Raw genomic sequence first — 24,232 nt, forward strand, 5'->3', positions numbered from 1 at the left:
AGGCGCCCAAAACTCATCCCTTGAAACCCTAACTTTGATCGCACCAAAGTACCTTCAAGAGCTTGGCAGTTGGCTGCATCCTACTCCCATGCATCCCGCCGCACTGAATCCAACGTTTTTGACCTCGTAAACACCCTCCATGACCTCAATTTGATACAGGGCTTTGTTGATGCTTCAAAAATTGAGGGCAACTCTTGCTTGTTGAGTTCTAGGGTTTTGAAGGAGCTTAAATGTTTTGTTAAGTACAGGGATGAAAACCCATTTGCTAAACCTGTTCCAAGAGTGGAAAAAAAAACAACTTTTGAGTAAAGGGTGGCTTGTGGTGAAAGGAGATAAGATGAGAAGAATTGCATATTCCGAAATGGTTACCGGCTTTGCCGGATTTGAGAGTAGGTGTTTGTGAGAAGAGGAGAAGTTTGTGGGAGAATTCAGGGTGGTGGGGGGGGGAGGGGGAAGTAGGTGGGGAGTTGAGTCTAGAAAGCAAAGTTTGGGGGGTGATTGGAGGAAGAGAGAGGAAGGTGAGGTTTAAAATTGGGGTGAAAGGAAATATTATGAGCAATGGGATGTCTAATGGTGATGGGAGTGATGAAGAAGATGAGAGAAGAGAAGGAGATGTTAGTGTTTAATAGGGAAGTTTTATCATTAATGATTAGTGTAATTGATGATAATGGTGAAAATATTAGGGTTTAGGAAATTTTTGCTTTAGACATGATACTATATCATCAGTATCAACATCATAGAATTGGAAAAGTTTTGAATGAAAATGAAAGTGGGAATGGTGAAGTTGGTTTTGTGGTTCTTTTTTGTCTATTACTAGAGTTTCTTCTGTGATTCAGAAGGTTTTGTTAGGCTCTAGTTTCATCTTTGAGGATTGTATTCTGGGTAAACTTCTTGCAACATAATTATAAAGAGATAATTTTATGATGTTATTTTTTGTCTTTTGATAATGGATTTCAAGCCTTGAGCAAGTAAGATAGGGCATATGTATGTCACATCCGCTAATAGGATCATCTATAATTGGTTGATTGTATGAAAGTCCGCCGTCGACTAGTTGTAAATGATTTTGGTTCTGTGAGTGAAGTTTGCTAATGGTCAATGGAAGTTTGAGATACCAGGGTATTTGATATTTTGGTGCACTGTTTTAAAACCGGTCGACCAGGCTAGTTGAACCGGTTCAATCGAGCCTCGGAGCCTTCGTCGGGTTGGGTTACAAATTTTACTATTATTCAAAATCTTAGAAATTACACATCAATCCGCGAAAATTGAAGACTGGAATGTTAGGGATTTTGAAGAGAAACTGCTGATGAGTGCAATAGTAACAAGATGTAGATTCCGATGAGTTAATCGATCAGAAGTCGCAAAACAATTTCGTCGAAAAAATCTTACTGTCGCCAACGATTGGGGAGGCGAATCAGGGAGGGGTGAGATGGGTTTTAGTTAAGAGGTGAGGGAAGTGTTTTCGTAATGATGGAGAGTGTGTTATTGCCAAAAACAAACTCTATTTGCGACATAAACGATGATGTTTGATGATGTTTAAGGTGTTTTTGCAATATTTCAAACTTATAGGATTTACAAAATTTTAAGAATATTTGTTTAAATTTCAAACTTTTAGAAACCAGTTTGACCACTGGTCAAACTGGTCAATCCAAGACCCAACCATTTCAAGTTTACCTTGGGTTGGGTTTTAAAACATTGTTTTAGTGAACATATTTTCTTACTTTTAAATTAGGTGACTCTAATATAAAGTACCAAGCTCTTTCACAAGGTAAATTGTAAAAAAATATCAAATTGGTTTTACCATAAATTCAGGGAATTTAAAGCTATTTATCAAAAGCTATCTGAATTTGGCCCAAATTTGGTTCATCAAACAAGTTCCTCTAGAATGTGTTAATGTAGAAAAACAAATAACATTTACTACAACAATAACATTTTTTTCAGAAAGCTTCATGCAAACAAGAAGATGTCTCTGCCAAAAAGATTCTCAAGATTCAACAAAAGTTGAGGTCTCATTCACATGCAAAGGTTGTTCTTGTAAAAAATGTTGGCAAATTGCTAACTTTTTACTATTAATACAAATTCAGGATCATATATTTTGACATATATATGTTTTATCTCTCACAATATTAATAACAAAAGCTTTGGAACAAACAAAGCAAGCATCTTGAAGAACAGCACTCATTTTTTCCACAGTTGAAGCCGTGGCAAACAGAGAGGACTATGATGAGGATCAAGGCAATCAGTATTCCGAGAACTATCAGCTTGATCTTCATGTTTTGCAGCCACATTTTCTCCGGATTTGGGTCCCAGAATTACGAAAGTCTTGTGCCTGCAAGAGAAGTGATTTTTCCAGCAAAATTGTTAAAGAGTTGTTTCGAATGATATATTCTTGAAAAAGAATGCCATTATCTCATAGGAAAGAAATTACTCGTTAAAGTTCTTGGAGATCTAAGTCAAAGACAATGTATACAAACACATACATGTACAAAGGAGAGAGAGACACTAACCTGATGATGAAGGTTCTCGGTCTTATCCACAGCAGCTCAATCTTTTCCCTCGATCTAAAACTGCATCAAACCACAATTAATTTCTGTGAGGATTATCCATGGAATACTCATGAATCGCAAGATAAAAATGAATGTGGAGAGAAATCTAAAGTAAGTTAGAGAGTAAAACAGATTATTGCAATTCAACAAAAGGTCGTCGCACTCTGCATTAAGTATGCAGCAATCAATTGATCCTAAATAGAAGTTAACACAAGTAACTGCATAATATCATCTTATTCATGGAACAACATCTTCGTCCATATCACAACCACATGACTGAGTTTTTCCTCCTTTTGCATGTGTTAAGTGTTGTGTGTGAAGGTATGAATCACAATCAAAACTACATGAGTCAGTGCAAAATACTTGGGACCTAAGACCTTCATAGTGACGAGCACAAATGCAAAAAGATTTCACCTATTAAACTACACAAAATGACTAAAGAGAAGATGACAAACATACATGCCCCATAAAAGTATTTAACGGAATGAGTTCTAGAAGAAAAAAGAAGATCAAGTAATCATTTCAGTTTGTCAGGATGCAATTAAGGACCTGTTTGACTTGGTATGGAGAAAGAATGATAACAACAGTGATGCTATGAGATACTGTCAAAGAGATGAATTACTGAAATCACCACACTTGCCCTAATCTCATTACACGGGTAAAAACATGTTGATTAGTTTCTCACCCCTACAATGCAGTCTTGTATAGATGTCATTTGTTTAAAACTATGAGAAGGAAATGCCAAAGTATCAAGGATCCAGACTAAGTGCAAAGACCCTATGATTGTGCACAACACAACCCAGGATTAACTTGCAAAACATTCAGGGTTATCAAAAATTTGGTATGCACCAACAATGTCTAAGAGACAACATGCACAGGCTATATTAGGCCCATGCTTTGATGCATGTCCTAACGTAATCTAGAAATACAATCATATGATACCTAAAGTGTAACTTGCAAGGTGTCACACCAACCGCTTAATTTCCTATTGAGTTTTGTCACTTCTTTTCTGAATTTCAATCTACACTGTTTAGGGTTCAGATACATTCTCAATTTCTTTCATTCATCCTCTAGCTAAATTGTGATTATTTTACAATTTACACCACAAAAAGAAAATTTGGGAAAGTTGTAACAGATGATGCAAAAAGTTTAAGAAAAATACTGCCATCAAGGTAATCGGAAACAATATTAAAACTACATTTTCCAGCAACAAAAAACCAGGAAAATCTCTACACAAATAAACAAAGCATCTCTACCTTTTCGATATTCTCATCATAACACCTTTGACTTCAGAAACCTGAGCTTTCACCTTTGCAAGCTTGCTTATTTCTTCCGGATGATCAACACAGTAATGCATATGAGCTTTCAATTGGACTGCAATGAATGGTAATATTTAACTTCAATGACAAGAAATATTCCCAGCATGTGTATTTCATATTTAAGCAGAATAGAATACCCAAATTCCTTGTTAAGGCCATTGGCTTGAGCAGTGGCAGCCTTTCCACCACCATATTTTGAAACAAAGTCATCCTTGACACGCTCCAAAAATGCAATAGGTATTTGTCTCCAACTGATTCACTGCAACCACACAATATGCTGTAATATGGAAAAGTCAGTCAATCTATCATTATAAAAAAGGTTAAAAAAAAAAAAAAAAAAAAAAAAAAAAAGGAAATTACATTGAACTCCCTTGAAATTTAACTAAAAGACGAGACTCTTACAAATTACTATCTCCCTTAAATTATGAAAATTGTTATAAAACATCATTAAATTGTTAAAGATAACTCATGAAATTTCACAAAATCTATCAGAAATCTCCTCTTGACCTTGAGAAGTCTAACTATTCTTCAAATCAGATAGGTCTGCCTATAATTAGACTCTACATCAAGGGACGTTAATGAAACTTCCAAAGAGAAAGTATACAGTAGATGAACCACCATAACATAGAACAGTCATATTGGCAACAAATCACAAGGTGAAAAGCCTGGAAATTTTCCTTCAATTTCAACATTATATAGAAGTAAACTAACAATATAACAATAGGCAAAACACTAACAAAAAACTTTCATAGTTTTTAGTGTAAATGCAAGTTTTTAGTGTAAATGCAACATTTTAGGCCCAAGAAGTATAAGAATTAAACCCAAAATAACATTTCTTCCACAAATGCAATTGAAGTCTAAAAACATAAATAAATAAAAACTGATTACCAAATCATGTTAGAGTGCCTCATGAAACTTCTAAGTTAGCATCAAGCAAAAGAAAGTGTGAATTGTAAAACAAAGTGGAGACCAATTAAATGGTTCCCTCTAATTTTGTATAAATACCATCTAGATCAGAAGAATAGAGTATTGGGATATTTTTGTGCATCAAGAGAAAACAAAGAAAGAGAATTCTAGAAAATTTTGTAAAAATACTTCCATATTTTATTTTTTTCCCCAGAATATTTTAACAAATTTGGAGAGAACACATTTATCTGGCTCCAACTTGTTTACACTTTTGGAGCTTTATGCCAACTTGGAAGATTGTTTACATGGTCCTTCTCTTGCATGTAGCTTGTTAACTATTTTTCTATTCAAGCTTTTGGGCTACAAATGCTTTTGTGGAAGCAGTATTATGGGCTTGTTTCTTCTATTTCTTAGTCCCAAAATCTTAAGCTTACACTTGAATATAAACTTAAATTTATGTCAAGGCAATTAAATGAACAGTTTGAATTCTTTGATAACTTTCAAGTTGATATCTTCACCAAAGTATGACTCTTACCACACTACAAGTTGCAATAGGACCAAACATTAATCATGTGTATATGTGTAAATACAGAATTGTTGTAGTGAACGCCACCATCCACCTGGGGCAAACCAATGGGCAGCGCAAGAACTCTACAACGTCATGTGATAGGGTTTTAAGGCATTATGCTAATACTGTGATGCGATAATGCAGTATTGCTCAATATAAGATGAGTAACATCAACGCACTAAAACATGTAATAAGATTCTTACTTTAGTGGGTGAAAGTCTGTTCACCTTATGATGAGATATACTGCCCATATGACACCACATCATTGACCAAAAAAAAAAAAAAGAACAAAAAAAAAAGAACAAAAAAAAAAAGAAACGAACGAACTTTTAAGGACCAAATCAGTTAAACATCTTCATAGAAAGGAGTAATTTTGTAAACAACAATAAGTTAAGAATATTTAACAGCCAACACAACATGTAGAAAGTGTGTTATAAGACAATGATCAATTAGTTAAAAGTACTAAAATGAGGGTATCTACATATAAGAGGTATAGTGACGACAATCGCCAACTTCAGTATTGGGACATTGCTGGCTCCCTTTAATGTTATATATATATTTGCCTTTTATTTTGCTACTTTCTCACACAAAAATATATTTTTACTTTTATTACACAGAACATTCATTTTTCTTTCTTCTCTACACTACAAACACCAACTTACATTCTTTCCTTGCAATTAGAGAGAGAAATGGCTTCACCAACCAATAAATGGCCTTAAAGTTCTCCACTTATGTCCCCATAATCCTAATATTTCTTTTCAAACCTAGTCTTCTCCATCCATGATGGCACTTTCCTCCTCCAAAACTCAAAAAATTAAGTGTAAGTAATCTCATTTTCTTTTAAATATATTTTAGAGCTTCAATTGATTGTCCAAAGTCAGATTTTGCTTCATTATTCCCAAACATTGCAGAATCTATTTATTTTCTAGGCTTAAAGAGATTCCGGGAGAGAAATATGTGTTCTAAAAAAATCATTAAACACAAAACGGCTAGAATGCAGGCTTATCTGTGCCTAAGGGTATCATTTCTTTCACTAACCACTGAAAAAAATTACCTAATTGACTTGCCCAGAGAACCAATAAAGTAAACGGACAATTTTGTAATTGAATTAAAAAGAAAGGTTTTAATCTTATGTGAGAAGGCAATAAAATAGAGAAAAAAAAGGTTTGTATACACAACATGACGGTAACCAGCGACTGTTACAGCTATTGAAGCTAGCATAGTCACAATCATTGAAGCTAGCAACCATTGATAGCATCCCCCTTATATCTATTGCTTTATTAGCAAGAATTCTTACTGGCTTCCTCTTCAATACCCTTTTTACATGTTATGCTGACAGACAATTAAATACTCCTAACTAATAATTGATTTCCAAACTCATTCTCTTATTGATCTAGGTTTCAGACTTTCACTTGGTGCTCATTTGGTTTGCTGTTGATTGGACTTCATACTTGTTGCTCACTTAATGCAGAAGTTAATCTTCATCCAAATCCTCCTTTTTGCCGACATCCACATTTCTCCCAAAACCCTTTTTCAAAATCCAGACCTCAAACCTATACACAAAGAATAGGCTACAAAACAAATTTCCACAAATTCTTCTCAACCATCCACATAAAATCTCAACAAGATCGTCCTCTTTCACCCACCTTTCTACATGAAAGGTTCCATTTTTGTACTTTAAACAGGGATATACTCATTCAATCAATTTAATCAGCTTATGCTTATCAAAAGCAAGAATTCACCATTGTCAACTCTCTCAGTCCTCATAATTTACGATTTCAAGTCACAATAACCTGACCCTAATCTTCAACTACAAACCCTAATCTCTGCTCAGCTTCTCAAAAATTCCAATTTAAATTCAAAACAAACATATAAATACAAAATCCAGAACAACCCATTTAAAATTCAATCATCTCCATCCTCATAAAACCAAACACGACCTCAAAAACACAAAAACAAATCAAACCCATCAACCAAATCTAAATCAAAATCAGAAACTTAACTGAAACCATTATCGACAAGATAATTAAACGTGTGGCCATCGCAGTTGTAAGTAAACTTGTTGTTGGAAGCGGGGAGTTTCTGCAGGCACTGAAACGCAATGGAATTGAAGTTGCCGCTGAACTCAGTGTATTCTGCAAGAAGCACGGTGCCCCGAGAGACGAAGGCGTAGATCAGGGGCTTCTGACTCATTTTGGGGGCAAAATGAAAGAAATTAAGATCTGGGTTCTTTGTTTTGGGTTAAAAAATGATTCTCTCCCACTCTGATTTGAGTGCTAAAGGAGGAGAAAAGAAGAAAAAGGAAGTAAAGTTTGAGGTTTAATGAGGTTTAAAGAAGAAGAAGAAGAAGAGAGAGAGATTTAAGAAAGAGAAAGGTGGGCGTAATTGAGTGGAACTTAAGAAAAGGGAGAATTCACATACTTTGGAATACAATGTGGAGCACAAAAATACGAAGCATCGTGGGGGCTAATGGCTAATGATAGTGTATTTTATTTTGTAACATTTTTCTTTTTTTTTATGATTATGGATGTTTGAGTCACTTCAATATGGACCTCAATTAATCTTTCAAAATCTTGTAATTATTGATCAGATAAGAACTCCAATAACTATCCCTACTAACAATCAAGAAGAGAATCGAATTCAGAATCTCTTAAGTAATACATCTGAGAGTCCCTATCAAACTACGCGATCATCCAAAGATACTTTTTTTTATCAATGTTTTGATTTCGTAAAGTTTCACGATCAATATATTGATCTTTGCAACTTTTTCGGGTTAATATTTTGATCTCGTAACATTCTTGGATTGATATTTTGAACTCGTAACATCTCAACTCAATATTTTAATGTTGTAACATTTTTGAGTCAATATGTTGATTTTGTAACGTTTGTAGGTCGATATTTTGATTTTATTACATTTTTGGGTTGATATTTTGATTTCGTAATGTTTCTTGGTCAAGATTTTGATCTCGTAACATTTTTAGATCAATACTTTGATCATATAATATTTTCAGATGGATATTTTGATCTTATAACGTTTGTGGGTCAATATTTTGATTACAAGTAATTAAACAATATTGTGATGCCCTTGCCCTATGTTAGCTTAATAATAATGTTAGAATATGACGTGTCAACTAAAATAAGAATAACATATATACTTGATAATTCTCAAATGTAAATCTTATAACTTTTTTTAGATACACATTTTCGTTTGATTATTCTGGTAAACAATATAAATAGTGTTATTCAGTTTTTAATACGATAAAGATTTAACTTGATTTTTCTTATTCGCGGTCATCTAATGAGGTCTGCCTTTATAAATGTCTATACAAATTCATATAAATATATGAAACTAAATCTAAATGCCTACTTATTCCATATTATCTATCCACGTAAATCAAAATAAAATTAAATCTATTAAATATAGAAAACAAATTCATCAATAATTATTCATCCTAATCCACCAATCCACATAAAATAATAGTGAGAATGGTGGAGTTATTTTAGAGTAAATTTAGCAAAATGAGAAATGAGACCCACCCATCCAAGTAAAGGGCAAATTAAAATGGTTTTAACATAAAATCATCATTAATTTGGGAGCATTTTTTTTAAGATTAATCGTTGTATATGTAAATTGATTCAAACACCTCAATTAACAAATAAATTTTTTTTTTTTTTTTTGAGAAAATATTTTCACATTACCTATTAACTATTAATTACAATAAATTGGGGTGTTTAAGAGTTTGGTAAAGTAAAAAGTGCAAAAAATAATGCAAAGAATGTGACAAATTTCTGGTCACAAAGAAATGGAGATTGGTGTGTGTCACTTTGCCCCACCCGTTACGTTATATATTCACACATTCACATGAACCAAAACCAACATTCATTAATTGCTTCTTATTTCAATTTTTTTTTGTTTTAATTCATTTAAAGAAAAGAAAAAAACATCAAATGGATTGAAGATGAAGGATGAGATCCACTGTGGTACACGTACGTCTTGTTTGAGCGGAAATTTGAGGTGTCAGATTTTCCATCAAAATCTGAACTTGGATATGATTTCTCGATATATATATATATATATATACATATATATATATATCAACTTCAAAAGATTCATCAATTGACAACTCTATGTTGACATGTAAAATTCACCTTTGTACGGAAGATTTTGTAGGGTTACGTATTTTAAGATTATTTCTTAATCTTAATTTTATTACAATTTTACTCATAATTATTAAAATTTATTTCTTAATCTTAATTTTATCACAGTTTCACTCATAATTATTAAAATTTTTAAACAATAATATTTTTATTTTGAAAACAGTTTACAAAAATATTCATAGACTATTTTATTTTTATATATATAATTTTTAGTACATAAATACACTTTAAACTTTAAAACAATTATCCAAGACTAGTGATAGGATTTTGCCACCATCGTTGGCGGTCAACTGCTGGCCACCATTACCAACTACTAGCATTCGACGTTGGAACAATACATGACCGACTGGATTCGATTGACCGTGCACCGATCTAGCAAAAAACGGCCAGATCCATGGTAGTTAACGACCACATACGTAGTCATCGACAACTATTCCGACCAGATCTACAACCAGATTGACATACAACCAACTAGATCGTTTTGGCCATGGCTGTTGACGACGGTGGCCGACGACTGGAAGCGGCTTGGGTGGCTAGGGTCTTTTTGTTAATTTTTAAATTTTTATTATGTGAGTATTTTAACTAAATTCTCAAATGTAGAGGGATTATAATTAATAATCTAAATAATAATATTAAAAAAGAAGGACAATTCAGTAATCTATATAACATACCCACCAATTTATTTCAATCTAACCAAATTGATTTAATATAACATTCATAATATAACATCCCTAAACCAAATACACCCTTAAGATTTATGTTTAGAAAGAAGAAATATATGTCATAGCTTAGGCTCCGTTCGGTTCACTTTTTGCATTTTTAGAAAAGTTTTTTGAAAAAAGTTAAAAAAAATTGAATTGAGCGGGTATTACGATGTAGGATTTGAAAATTAATAAAAATACCCCATATGCTTGTTTATTTACTAAACACCCCTATAATAAAACTTTGAAAGTTAACAAAAACACTCCCAACCTACCATTGAATAATCACAGCCGGCCACCACCACCAGAGGGTGGCCAGAGTTGCGTATCGGGCATGACCAGTTGGATCTTGCGATCGTACGCCGATATGGCCTTTGCCAGCCAGATCTGGCCACATTTGCTCGTCAACGATGGCAAAGATATGGCGTCGTTGATGGTCAACGACGACATATGTTGGCCGTCGTTGACGTTTGGTTACGGCTAAGATCTGACCGTCAATGGCCAGATCTTTGGCCTTAGATCTGGCCTTTTCCGGCCAGATCCAGGGATCTGGCCGGAAAAGGCTAGATCGATGCACCACCGGCAGATTCAACCGGTAGTGCGCCATTATATCAGATTCCGACCAACTTCTGGCAGTGGTGGCCAGAATCTGGTATAATGTAGGTTTAAGGGTATTTTTGCAATTTCAAAAAAAATATTTACGGGTATGGACTAAATTAACAAATTTAGGGAGTTTAAAAAAAGTTGAATAATATTGTGAGTTTTTGGGCATTTTACTGTTTAACTTTTTTAGGAATACTAATAATAGTATTTCCAAAAACCAACCAAACGGAGCCTTAGTTTTCTCCAGCAATTCACATCTCAATTTTTTGCTCAAATAGATTCTAAGGTTAATATTTTTTAAAATCTAAAATAAAATTCTTCTACAAGATGGTTGTATGTATGTCTATCCAACCTTGACATCCCACATCACAATGCTGACATGCTATGATTAAACACACTCACATACACTCATCATTTATTGAAAGTTGTTTAAAATAGAGTAATGACATGTATTACTTACTATTTTCGACAATTTTAACGCATATCCTCACAAAAAAATAAAAAAAATAAAAAATGAACGTAACTTGAAAAAACAAACTTAACCTGCATGTAAATTTTCACTAACACAAAAGATAAATGAATCTTTAGCTATAAAAATAATTCAATCAACTTCTAGTGTGATGCATACTATAAAGATTTCAACATATTAACGAAGACAGTAATTCAATCAAAATAATGAATCATTTTTTTCGTGCTCGATAAAGAGCTTTGTAATTTCCTTCTTTTTCTTTTTGCAGACAATGTATAGTTTGTATGTGTTTACTCGTTTGCTAAAGATCATTGGCATCGGCCAGATATCACAGAATACTTGCAAACTATTGTTTCTGCATAGGATTTCTGCAACCAACAATCATAATCTGAAAAAAAAATATATATATATATTATATAAATATGCGGATGCTTTAATCTTGGTTTTCAACTACAAGTTAAAGCGTTTAATATTGCTTACCTTGTATCGAGCATGAGAAGCAATTTTTCAGAATCATGCAAGTTGATCTCACTAATGCCTCAGGCTGACCAGCTCAATATCAAAAATTCAAGTCCCCAATGTGGAGCCTTCCCCATTGGCAAGACGGGTCGGATTGAAAATGGTAGTAAACAGCCTCTGCCTGTCAAAAAACTATAGCATAGTAGAAAATGAGAGTCAATATAGATAGTCTGCAAACATCAAGCCAAAAACAAATTCCAAGCGAAGTCAATAAGCAGTGCATAATTTAATGGCACATAAAGAATAAGCAAAAAAGAAGTAATATTGAAGTGTGAAGTTAAGAGAAGAAAATATATACATTAGGTGGCAGTGGTTCTTGTGATGTGTTCTGATATCCTTGCGATGGGGGAATGACGACTCGACAGATTCCACCTACTTTCATTGACCTTACAGCTGCTTCAATCCCAGGAATTACCTGCTCAAAGTTTTGATTTACATATAATATCATAAAATTTCTTATTTAATTATCTTATACAGTTTTCATGTCATTTTCTAAAAAATAAAGGTAAAGCAAGTCACAAAGAAAGTTACACTATTAACCTATATATTGAATACATTTGTGAATGAGCAGGCAATGAATCTCACACAAGAAGAGAAGAAAACAAGCGAAGGGCTTATATATCAGAGCTGATTTACGACCAATTGTCAAAATGGTTTTAGTTTGTGTGGAAAAGGTCCTAGTGTGAAGAAACCAACTCCAGGCTCTCCCATATAGGAGACATGCCAGTTCTTCCCTTTCACCCAAAATCTACTATCAGCATCAACTACACGCAATGAAAATAGATCACTTATCATTCAATGAGTCCTCTTCTCCCATTTCAGGGAACAAAAATCTGTATGATTTCACAAGAAGTCAAGTTTTCATTGAAGGAAGTTTTACTCACCCGTCCCCCAATATTTAACAAAAATATAGACTGACACTTTTGTTTAAAAGATAGGCAGCAACCTCTCTTCAATCGTAAAAATTTGAAAAATATCTCTTGAAAATTTATCAAATTAATCATAATACTATTCTGAAAGAAAATTCCTTGCCTATTTCTGTAACCAAGTCTACCAGTAGTTAAGCCTAACCTCAATGAAAGCAAAAGAAATTCACCTTTTCATTAAAACAAAAAAAAAAAAAAACCTTGCCAATAAAGACACTACAAAATTAGCAAATAAAAAATATATAAATGTATAAAATCATCCAAGTCTCATAAGGCTGAGCTAACTATAGACAAACATCATGGTCTCTAATGAATTTTCAAGGAGATTTACGACTAATGTCAAAAATCCACAGAAGTTTGGTCTATTTTTCAAACTAAAAGGTGAAATCAGTTTGATGAATTATGTCTCAAAGTAGCCATTCATCCATCAATACAAATACTCTCGCAGATAGACAACATGAATAAAACACAATGTGGGAGAGGCAAAGCACAATAACCACAATGGCAAGTATTCCAACAATCATGTTATGATATTTAGGCACACAAAATGATTTAGCAACCTACAACAATATTTCAATAACAATCACACTATGTTATGCTACTAGAACATTTTGCATTAGATAATCAATTTCCAGCAATGGTACCATAGCCATTTCCCAATAAAGGAATGTGAAAGAACTTACTTTGCCAGACCCAAGGGTGAAAACAAAAGGAATCGGTTCACCACTTCCATCTTTGTGATCATATGTTGAATCAAACCGCCACCCTTGTTTCGCTGCCAACCTTCCATAGTAATGTATTGCAACCTTTCCAATTACATTCAAAAACACCCAATTAAGCATCTAATCCTGTAACACTCATTCATACCTCGTTTGATTTCTAATCCGAAAATAATTTTCAAAACTAAAATAAAATTCAAAACTCTCAGCTGTATCCAACAATATGTTCCTAAAACAGTTATCGAAAATATTTCAATCAAATTTACTTTGAATCCCTACATTCAAAAACTAAAAATCATGCTTAAATTCAATATCAAATATGCAATAAAATAAATTAAATTAAATTAAACAGAAGTACAACACAAAGAGTAAATCACAAAAAAACAATTAGATATTCTAATTTTTTTATTTAAAAAATAAAGCAGAAATTGAAACACTACTAAGTTGAAAGATTTTACTAAAGATCGTAACTTGGTCACCATTAACGGGAACTGGGCCCGACCCAGTTCGGAGGTCGAGCGCCTTGACGCCGCCGGAGTTCGGGAGCTCGGAAAGCTCGACGGTGGCGGCGGATGCGGCGTTTGAAGAAGTAGGAGAGGAGAATGGTAAAGTTAAGGCACTCAAAGTGGTCGTGATGATGGGGAAAGATAGAACTGCTCTTCTTGATGTTGTTGTTGTTGATAAGAATGGAGATGAAGAAGAAGATGGCAACGTGGCAGTGATTTTAGAAGGAAGAAAATGGAGGGAGTGATGGTGAGAAGCATGGAGCGGTGGTACTGATGCGAAGCACTGGATCATCGTGTCATCTTGAAAAAGAAGAGAGTGTAAGCAAGCGAATAAAAAGATGAGGATCTTTTTTATTTAACCCCGAAGGGATAGCTACGTTTAAAATGCATTCACGGTTTTAAAAAGTATTAAAAACGCCCTTGTTTTTATCATCAAGTTGGCAACTTTAACGCCATAGGGACATTTTCGTCTTTACAACACCAAAAGTACAAATTTTTTTTTTTTCCCTTTTTCTTCTCCTCTCTATCTTCCAATATGAGTAAACATGATCAATATTAACAGAAAATCAAAGAGTAACAGTTAGGGGTGAAAGCAGCCCCAAGCTCACTCGGAATTGAATGCGAGTGAGCTTTGGAAAAACCAGTGTTCTGAAAACCGAACTGGAGCAACCGATCAAAGTGGCCACACTGTTTGGACCAGTGACTGACGCCCTCTCCAATCCGATTTAGATTATAGGGTTGTTTTAGTTGAACTTCAAACTTGTACGAACTAATTTTCAATTTTAGGGGTGTTTTTGCTAAAATTTAAACCTATAGGAACTAATGTAATTAGGGACGTTTTTGCTGGATTTCAAATCACCCTGATTCCGACCGATTTCGGAGCCAAACACCCTACCTAACACCAACATCGGCATCAACTTCATCTCCACATCAAAACCGCCATCATCCCGAGGTATGATTAGTCGTCAATCGTTGTCACCACCGCTATCTCCTTTGTGAAAATTGGCAACTTCCTCCTTGATTCGGCGCCAAACACCCCACATGACACCACCATCAACATTAACTTCATCTCCATATCAAAACCCCCATCACCCCAAACTCCGATTGGCTGTCGATCATTGTCTTCGTCGCCGTCTGATTTGCGATTTCTTGCCTAGATCACATGGGTGTATTTGATATATTTTAAACCTACAAAGACTTATGGAATTTTATAGGGGTATTTCTTTTAAATTTCAAACTTGCTGGACCGCCAAAAATCGACAAAAATCGGAACTGGTCCCATGACCAGGTCAAGGGGCAGTCTGGTTATCAGAACCTTGTGGAAAATGTCTAAGTTAATTGTTTACTATATGTTATTCAGCCCAATTTTATAAGAAAAATGTCTCAATCTCAATGAATGAGTTTAATTTTATGAGTTAGTCAAGAGACAGTTTGATATTAGAACCTTATGAAAAATGTTTTAAGTTAATGGTTTACTATATGTTATTCAGTCTAATTTTATAAGAAAAATGTCTCAATCTCGGTGAATAAGTTTAATTTTATGAGTCGGTCAAGGGGCGGTCCGATTATCAAAACCTTGTGAAAAATATCTAAGTTAATGGTTTACTATATGTTATTCACCCTAATTTTATAAGAAAAAATGTCTCAATCTCGGTGAATAAGTTTAATTTTATGAGTTAATCACTTTTTATCAAACATAAATATTTGTTGAATATTACAATCCATAAAAACATTATGGGACAAAGACTATGAAATTTTTATCCTCATACAAAACAGATTGCTTTATTGTTTCACAAATTCTCGTTCTTTTATGTTTCTAAATAGTTCATAAAACCAAGTAATTTTTCTTTGTTGCAAGATGAAAAAAGTCAATTTCATTATAAAATTTTATATTTCCAATTCTTCAGTTTTTAAAACACATAGATATTTGAAATGAAAAACTTTAACGGTAAAGAGATTAAGTATTTTTATAATTTTTTATTTTATCAACGAGATTGATAATTGTATAAGGAAGTTTTTCAGGGAGTGTGTGTGGATTTGTGCTGAGCTGGTGTGTTGAAGAAATGGATGAATAGGTAGAAAAGTAAGGGGAACAAGAAAGAAAACAAATACAGAAAAGTCACATAGAAAAAAAGAAAATTTTGTAGAAAATAGAAGTGAAATGAAAGAACAAGGGGACTAAGGGTAGTGGGGGAGGGGGGTAAAGAAAAATGTTGACTGGTAAAGTACAGGAAACATATTACATTTAAATTTTTGGAAGCCTTTGTGGGGATCGACCCCCGAAGGGGTAAGCACGCGTACCGTGAGCTAGACGTGGTGCTGTAATGGTAATCACTCCATCTACTATTCGTTTCTTTTATTTTCAAAAAATTTTTTATACTTTCAACTTTCTTCAAAAATGCAAGGACACACCCAAATCCCCACCGCCCTCCTCTCCTACCTTCTCGTCCATCCATCCGATCTTTCTTTTCCGCAACTTAGGACTTTGCCTGCGCTGTCCCTTTCACTTCGCCTTGTCGCCTTACGCCCCGTAACTCCTTGACACTTCGCTGCGCCTGTCTCCAACAATACAGTTTGTACCAATTGTTTTCGTTTGTTAAAGATTGTCTCAGTGTCTTACCAGAGTTTTCGCTTGCACGTTGCTAGCTTCTCTCCACCTCCCGACAACCCACTTTTCTGTTTGATTTAAGGTTTGCCTCTTTTTTCCCTTGCTTACAATCTGTTGCCTCTCCCGTTAGTAGGGTTTTATATAACTGCCCCCTGGCGGTAAAAGAACATTTCTTTTGCATGGTTTTGTTTTTTTATTTTTTTACAGCATCTATCCCCTGTCCACACGCTTCATCAAATACCGCCCTTTTTTCCGAATCAGATTTATCATAGTGTTGCCCGACTTTACAAAGTGGCTTCTTGCCACAACATTTTCTTGGATCATTTTTTCTTTTTGGCTCACTAAGACAATGATAAATAAGCTTTCGTACTACTTGTTTGGGTAGTTGCGTTGCCCACCGTTTTCCATTGCTCCATGTTTGCTTCGTTTTCGGATTTCTGCCTTGTAAAAATGAGGCTCTCCAATTCATAATAAATACATACTTACAAGTAGGACTCTTATTGATATATGAAGTCGGTACATCTATGGTAGATTTAACATAGATATGCGCTAACTCTATACCTAGGTACTTGATGTAGTGTTGTATTTGGGTCGGATGAAGGGGCGTCTATTATGTATAGGATACAGGATGAGATTTCGTGATGCCATAGCGAGAGATTAGACCAGCATCGAGTCGATTCAGTTGGCGGCTAATAGCTAACCTAGCGTTCTAAAACACTTTTCCTTGTAATCACTAATAACATGGCTGAGAATTAATCGAAGATGATCGTATGTACCTTACACTATGATGGTAAGGGAGCTAATAATAATACTAAAAATCACTGAATTCAATCTTGAATTCTTGGCTTCATATATAATAAGTCAAAATTGAATCATAATTAATATGGGAAGAACCAGTTTGTTTATAATACCCCCAAAAATTTTGAAAAATAAAATTATAATTGATAGTGAAAGGTTTTTCAAGAATTAATACTTAATTAATGTATGATTTAGCTAGATCAAATGACAAATATTACAATATTTATTTTACCCGGCCAAAGTTGTGGACTGATGAGCTACAATTTTTAATGGAAATAATATTAAGAAGATTAAATAATAATGAAATAATTGACCATGTCAAGTGAGAAAATGTTCAGATTCATTTATATTTTTTGTATAGTATATATAAAAAATTTAAAGGTTTTAATGCGTAAATTTGTTAAATTGGAACAAATTCAATAGGAAAACAAATATCGAATATGAAAAATTTTGTCTTTAGTGTATAATTTTTAAGTTTTTACATACAGACTTTAAAATTATTGATAATTTTACAAATTTGTTTATTAAAAAATAATAACGTTCGCACCTGATTAGCGGGTAGATATGTAATACTATAAATACAAATTGATAATATATTTATAATTAAGATATTATTTAAAAGTTAAGGTAATTATTACTTTTTTTTTTAAATATTATAAAAAAATATAAATTACATTTTGAATGGTTGAGATTCAATGTAACGAATTATACCATCACAAATTGTGTAACAAAAATATGGTTTCGAGAATTCCTCCGGTTGCTTATAAGATTGATATTATTACGAGTCATATCGATGAAAAAAACTAGCTAATTTTTCACATGGATAAATGAAAATCCAATTTAGTCCAAGAAGTTTTGTCCATCTAAGACTTTTAAGGCAAATTAATATTTTCAAATAATATATATTAAAGTCATAATAACTTCATTATTCAATCTTTAAATTTACTAAGTCAAAATGTACCAAACAAATCTCCATGCAATTCTCCGTACGAGCAGTTTGATTAGACTTAATATAATTAATTAAAAATCTATAAAGACAGTCAAATCATTGAAGCTAGCAGATTAAATGGATTATATATTAATGTTGCCTCTTGATATTATTATTGTATAAATTGATTGACGGGATAAGAGTGAGAGGAGAGGAAAAAATAATGGAGGTGGAGAAAATGGCGGATGGTTTGAAATTTGTAAGAATGAAGGCCAGAAGAGAAGTGGAGCTTCCAGGGTTTCGATTTCATCCGATGGACGAAGAACTAGTAGGGTTATCTTAAAGGAAAGTGGAAAAGAAAGCTTTTTTATTGATCACCATCAAAGAGATTGATATCTATAATATGATCCATGGGATCTTCCAAGTAAGCTAGCTATTATATATATATGTATGTATATGTTTTGAGGGTTGATAAGTTGTAATATTTTATATTTACGGAGGTGGAACCAATGGAGGAAGAGTGGGTACTTCTTCTGTAGAAGAGGAAGAAAAATATGAAATTGGTGAGACGAATAGGTTACAGCACAGGATCAGGGTTGGAAAGCTACTGGGATTGACAAGCTATTTATCCTATTTAGAGTTTCCTCATCATGACTGTATTATTGGCCTCAAGAAGTCCTTGGTTATTACATAGGAATGGAGGCAAAGGTACTAAGACCGATTGGATGATGCACGAATTTCGCCTTCCGGCCACTGCACCAAAACACCACGAAAAATCTCTGTTAATGGTCAGATCTATAAGCAGTAATGCTAGCCAGAAGCTGTAAGATTAAATCACTAAGTTTACTTTGTGTGCAATATTATTCTCAATTTTTAATTATATATGTACAAAAAAGTTTCCAGGTGTGAACATCATAAATTTTTTAACTTGTAGGACAAAAGTGAGTATCCAATTGCTGGCTTTAGTTTCAGGGTTTGTGATGTTAGTGATGACGCTCTTTTTTGATCCACATATAAAAATTTTAAGATGTTGGCTATATATATATATAATATATAATTAGTTTCACTAAATGCAAAATCAAAGCCACGATTAGGTATTCACTTTGTTCACACGTTAAAAATTTCGAGATATCGCACCTGAAAATTTTCTTATTATTAAGTGTGGACGTCTTGAAATTTTATAATATGATTAGTGAAGCATAGATGTATCAACATGGACCCCAACCTAAGCTTACTCTCAAGCTGATGATAGAATTATCGATCTTGTGATTATTTAATTTTTTTTTTTTTTTTATTGTAATATATGTATTTTGAAATGTGCACTTGTGGCATGCAGGAAGTTTGGACATTATGCAGAGTCTTTAAACGTGATACTTCTTACAAGAGGACTGCAACAGATCAGTCCAGGCAGAAGACAAATGCAAAGGAGATAATAATAATAATAGAATGAAGATGATGAGCTATGGAGTTTTAACTGCAATGGCGGCGAGCAGTGAAAAGTCTATTAAGCCTCTTCTGATGAGTATAGCATGGATCAAGGATATAAGCTGTCCTTTGCCGGCCATCTGAAGACCTTGACAACTGATCTTCAGTATCCAGTTATGCTTCATCGCATTAAGCTTCTCGAACCAGAAGGAGATGTGAAATTTCAAAGAAGAGGCTGGGATGAGCTGAGGCCAATGGTTTTTAATTATTGATAAGGTTTAGATAATTATGTAGATAAATAAAGTTTAATTTTTTACTTTACCATGTTATATATATGGTAACTCTTGTAATATATATAAACAATTAATAAGTAGGATAATGATATTGGAAAAAAAAAAAAAAAAAAAAAGAACTAATTAATAGTACTACTCTTTATCACATATTATTAAGAGTAATTAATTAATTACTTGTTATACTAACATACTAATGAGATTAATACATGTAAATTTACTAATAGTATTGTTGACGTTTCGAATGTGGACTTGAGTTAGAGACGTTCGAATCTAAGTTCAGTTGAAATCACAGTCAAAACACAATAATGAAAACATAGAAGTAAGAAAAAAATAGTCGATTTACACTGGCTCATTCCAATAAAGGAATTACGTCCAGTATTCAAATAGAGTAGTTTTATATCTGCATAATACGATAATAAAAAGTATCGGTAATTCACTATTTCTCTCTATTTCTCACATTAGATTTTCCACTATGACACTCACCAAGGAGCGGGACCCCTGAATGTGTCGGTGTTAACCCTGTGCAAAGTATAAATCACATCCAACAAGTTCAAGGTTTCATTAAGTGATGACTATGTCGATCTCGTTTTGGTGATTTCGGTGTCATTTCCTTGTTGATGATTAGATCTTTGACATTCGACAACATGCTTTCCATTAACCATGTGTATAGTTTTAGGTTGAACAACAACTTTGAAGTTTTTGAAATGACATAAATTTTTCGCAATTAAGTTTTAAGTGTTAAATGAATAGCCTGAATAGTTCGATAAATATTTATCCACCTATAATAATAACAATTTACAAAAAAATTATTAAAGGTAAGAATTTTTTTTGTTATTTTAAACATCTAGAGGATTTTTGTTATTAAACATTCTTAACTCGATAATAAACTAGATGGGAAGCCTGCATGTTGCGCGGGTATATTTATTGGATGTTTTTGAAACAGTTTGTAAACAAGTTTATGGTAATGACATAAACTACTTATTTTCAGCCATAATAATTGTTAAGCATATTTTTCCCACAGGTATTATTATGGGGATTGTTGGATTTGGTAAAGATTAAGAGTGAAAGCAAAATAAAGTAGCATATAGAGAATCAAGTAGTTAGTTTAATATTAAGCAATCAGTAACTTGAAATTTATTTAATATATTTTTATTTTCCTTAAGATTTTCAGTTCCTCTACAACAAATGCATACTTTCTTGTGTTTATATCATAAATAATATCCATGACAGATTGTATGATGTCTAACATTTGGTCAATTACTTCTTTGAATTTTTCTTTGGCAGCATGTAGATCATCTAAGTTGGTGTCAACTTTTTGGAGAATTTTTGCCAATTCCGGCGTCGCTTTAACCTTTGCTAAATGAATTGGGGATACAAAATACAATCAAATTTTATAAATATATGAAAATGCTACATTTTTTGAAAGATATGAAGTAGTGGTGGAAATAAGATGGCAAGCATGAAAAACAAGCATGCAAGCATAGATATAGAACCTAGGAATGAAAAAACACGTACATGGAACAAGTAATGGGTTAAACCTTCTCCTAGTGCCAAGGTTTGATGAAGCCAAGATCCAAAAGGATGAATCCTCCACACTTTAACACCACCAAGGCAAGAGAGAGAGCCAAGAGGTAGATAGATAAGAGAAAAGAAAATTATGTTCTAAAATCCATTTTCCTTTCACTTATATAGACTAGGGCAAAATTTTAATTACCAGTTTTTACTTGCATGCCCTTATGAAAATCTTATTTTTAATTGAACTCAAGCATTTAGTAATTTGACCCATTTTTTATTTTATTTATCTTAACCCTTTAAGATATTATAATTAAATCCAATTAATTATAGCTTAACCATTTTAACCTTTAAAATGTCATGAATAATTCTATGTAACGATTTACATAGAAATTCCATTATTACACCCGAAAGGTGCTAGCCTTCTTCGGATAATCTTTTCTTTATCCTCTTTTTTCTCTAATTGCATAAGGTTATTGGTTTGACCATGTAGGTCCACTGTGGAATAGTTGTGAGCCGGTTTTGGATCTTTCTAAAAACTTGTCTGGAGGCCCAACGACTATGGTAAACATTTAGCAATGTGTCATAGTCCCTAAACCATGATAAAAAAATACTTCATTGAACCTTTTTTCAGATCATATGTGCCATACAGATAAAGTCCCTCCATTGATATACCTTGATCGAGCATGAATTTATGGAACACCAAAATCCTAAACTCGATAGTCTTTTGAATCGTTAATCAATATGTTTGGAACTTGTGATCACGAACTTACTTTCGTATGACTAATGATATACTCTGGCTAAAGGTTTTGGTTTCCGACATTTATCCACGTTTGTCCAGGAACTCGTATCGGATGGAGTCAGCAGTACTCCTGATCCTATATTTTCGAGTCAATGGTTCTTGTCTTGACCATTGTTTGTTTATGCATATGAACGATGCATGACCAAATAAGCTTTATCATACGAAACATGACTAGTCTCTTACTTATACACCATATGAACTATATGCATCCGATTGCGATGTCTCAAGTCAAAGGACTACATCATGTACTGATATAACCAAATGATAAATCATTGACTACGTGATTTTCCAATTGATTTGTCGTTATTCGGTCACGTTCGAAAAATAGTTCACCAACCGCTAATCCATACTAATGCCCTAGTGACATGATTATCATCGTCATCCGTACTTATATCAACTCATGATATCTTTTGAAAACATTTAGTATGCCTACTATGCAATATTGTTGCCCAAATAATATTGCTTCCGCAGGGAACCTTTTGATAAATTCATTTACTTATTAAATGAATTATCTAGATAATTCATATACATACTTTATTTTAAATGCATGAAAAAATAAAGGAAGCTTATAAAATATTGATACAAGATAAAATGCTCTGAAATCGACAACACGAATGGTTTTAGGGCATACACTAACAAACTCCCACTTACACTAAAACTATTCGTTGTTGTATCTCATACCCATCTTCTCAAGATGATGGTCCAATTGCTTTTGTGTCATCGCCTTAGTCAGTGGATCAGCTACATTTTCTGCTGAAGGTGTCTTCAGTATTATAATCTCTCCAACTCCAACGAATTCTCTCAAAATGTGATACTTTCGTTGAATATGTTTGGATTTTTGGTTCCTTTTCCTGTGCAATAGCTCAAGTATTATCATAGAACATGCTTATTGGGTAAGCCATGTTTGGAACCACACCTAGTTCAGATACGAACTTGTGCATCCAAACAACCTCTTTTGCTGTTTCTGAAGTAGCAATGTATTCAACTTTTGTAGTGGAGTTTACTGTAGTTGTCTGTTTGAAACTTTTCCAGCTAACAGCACCTCCATTACATATAAAAATGAACCATGATGTAGACTTTCTATCATCAATATTTGATTGGAAATCAGAATCTGAGTATCCTTGAATGTTTAATTCTGAACATTCATAACTTAGAATCAAATCCTCAGTTCTTCTTAAGTACTTGAGGATCAATGTTACAACTGACCGATGTTTCTTTCCTAGATTTGACTGATATCTGCTCGTAACAATTATAGCATAAGCTATATCATATCTTGTACATAGCATTGCATACATTAAGCTACCTACGACTTAATGATGTGCAAATTTAATACTCACAAGTGCACGAATCGCTAATAGCTAGCGATAAGTATACTCACTACAAGAAAAAGCACTTTTTGCAACCATTTTTTTTGCAACTAGGCAAAAATAGTTGCAGATACCCCACATTTAGTAACTAAATTTTAATTAGTCGGCCAAAGGGAATAAAATTTTAGGGCCCATTTATTCTCGCCTTTAGCGTCTAAAATTAATATTTTGCGACTAATGTGATTTGTTGCCCAAAATATCACATCAGCAACTAATTTATTTGGTTGCCAATTCTTACGCGAACACAATTGGCAACTACAACAAGAGATTCTGCAACTAAAATTATGGTTACAGAAAACAATTATTTGCAACTATTGAATAGTTGCTAAATTAGATGCAAATATTTATTAATTAATTTGTAAGTATTTTTATTAGTTACAAAATAATACAATTACCGAAATATCTAAGCTTTTGACAATAATTACAAAGGGCCCGGGTACATTTGACAACTAATTATTTTGTGCATATTACAACTAGTTGCAAAAACTCATGTATAGCAACTAAAATGTATTTAGTCGCTAAAAGTTGATGAATTTTTTTTTAACCCAACTTTCCTAGTAAA

At 33.4% G+C, this 24,232-nt stretch overlaps 1 protein-coding gene and 1 pseudogene across 1 annotated transcript; both read right to left on the reverse strand.

Annotated features, from left to right (window-relative positions):
* Nucleotides 1–3,908: 3,908 nt before the first annotated feature.
* LOC116139280 lies at nt 3,909–7,775 on the reverse strand (annotated as a pseudogene).
* Nucleotides 7,776–11,333: 3,558 nt separating this feature from the next.
* On the reverse strand, nt 11,334–14,248 carry LOC116139332 (peptidyl-prolyl cis-trans isomerase FKBP17-1, chloroplastic). Its single transcript, XM_031425013.1, has 5 exons — nt 13,903–14,248; nt 13,396–13,518; nt 12,085–12,201; nt 11,748–11,918; nt 11,334–11,635 (listed from the first exon to the last, which is right to left on the reverse strand). Exons 1-4 carry the CDS (start codon nt 14,227–14,229, stop codon nt 11,835–11,837), a joined length of 651 nt encoding a protein of 216 aa, XP_031280873.1. The 5' UTR covers nt 14,230–14,248; the 3' UTR covers nt 11,334–11,635; nt 11,748–11,834.
* Between the last annotated feature and the right edge of the window lie 9,984 nt (nt 14,249–24,232).

This window comes from Pistacia vera, unplaced genomic scaffold, assembly GCF_008641045.1.
Source record: "Pistacia vera cultivar Batoury unplaced genomic scaffold, PisVer_v2 Contig35, whole genome shotgun sequence".
Lineage (NCBI taxonomy): Eukaryota > Viridiplantae > Streptophyta > Magnoliopsida > Sapindales > Anacardiaceae > Pistacia > Pistacia vera.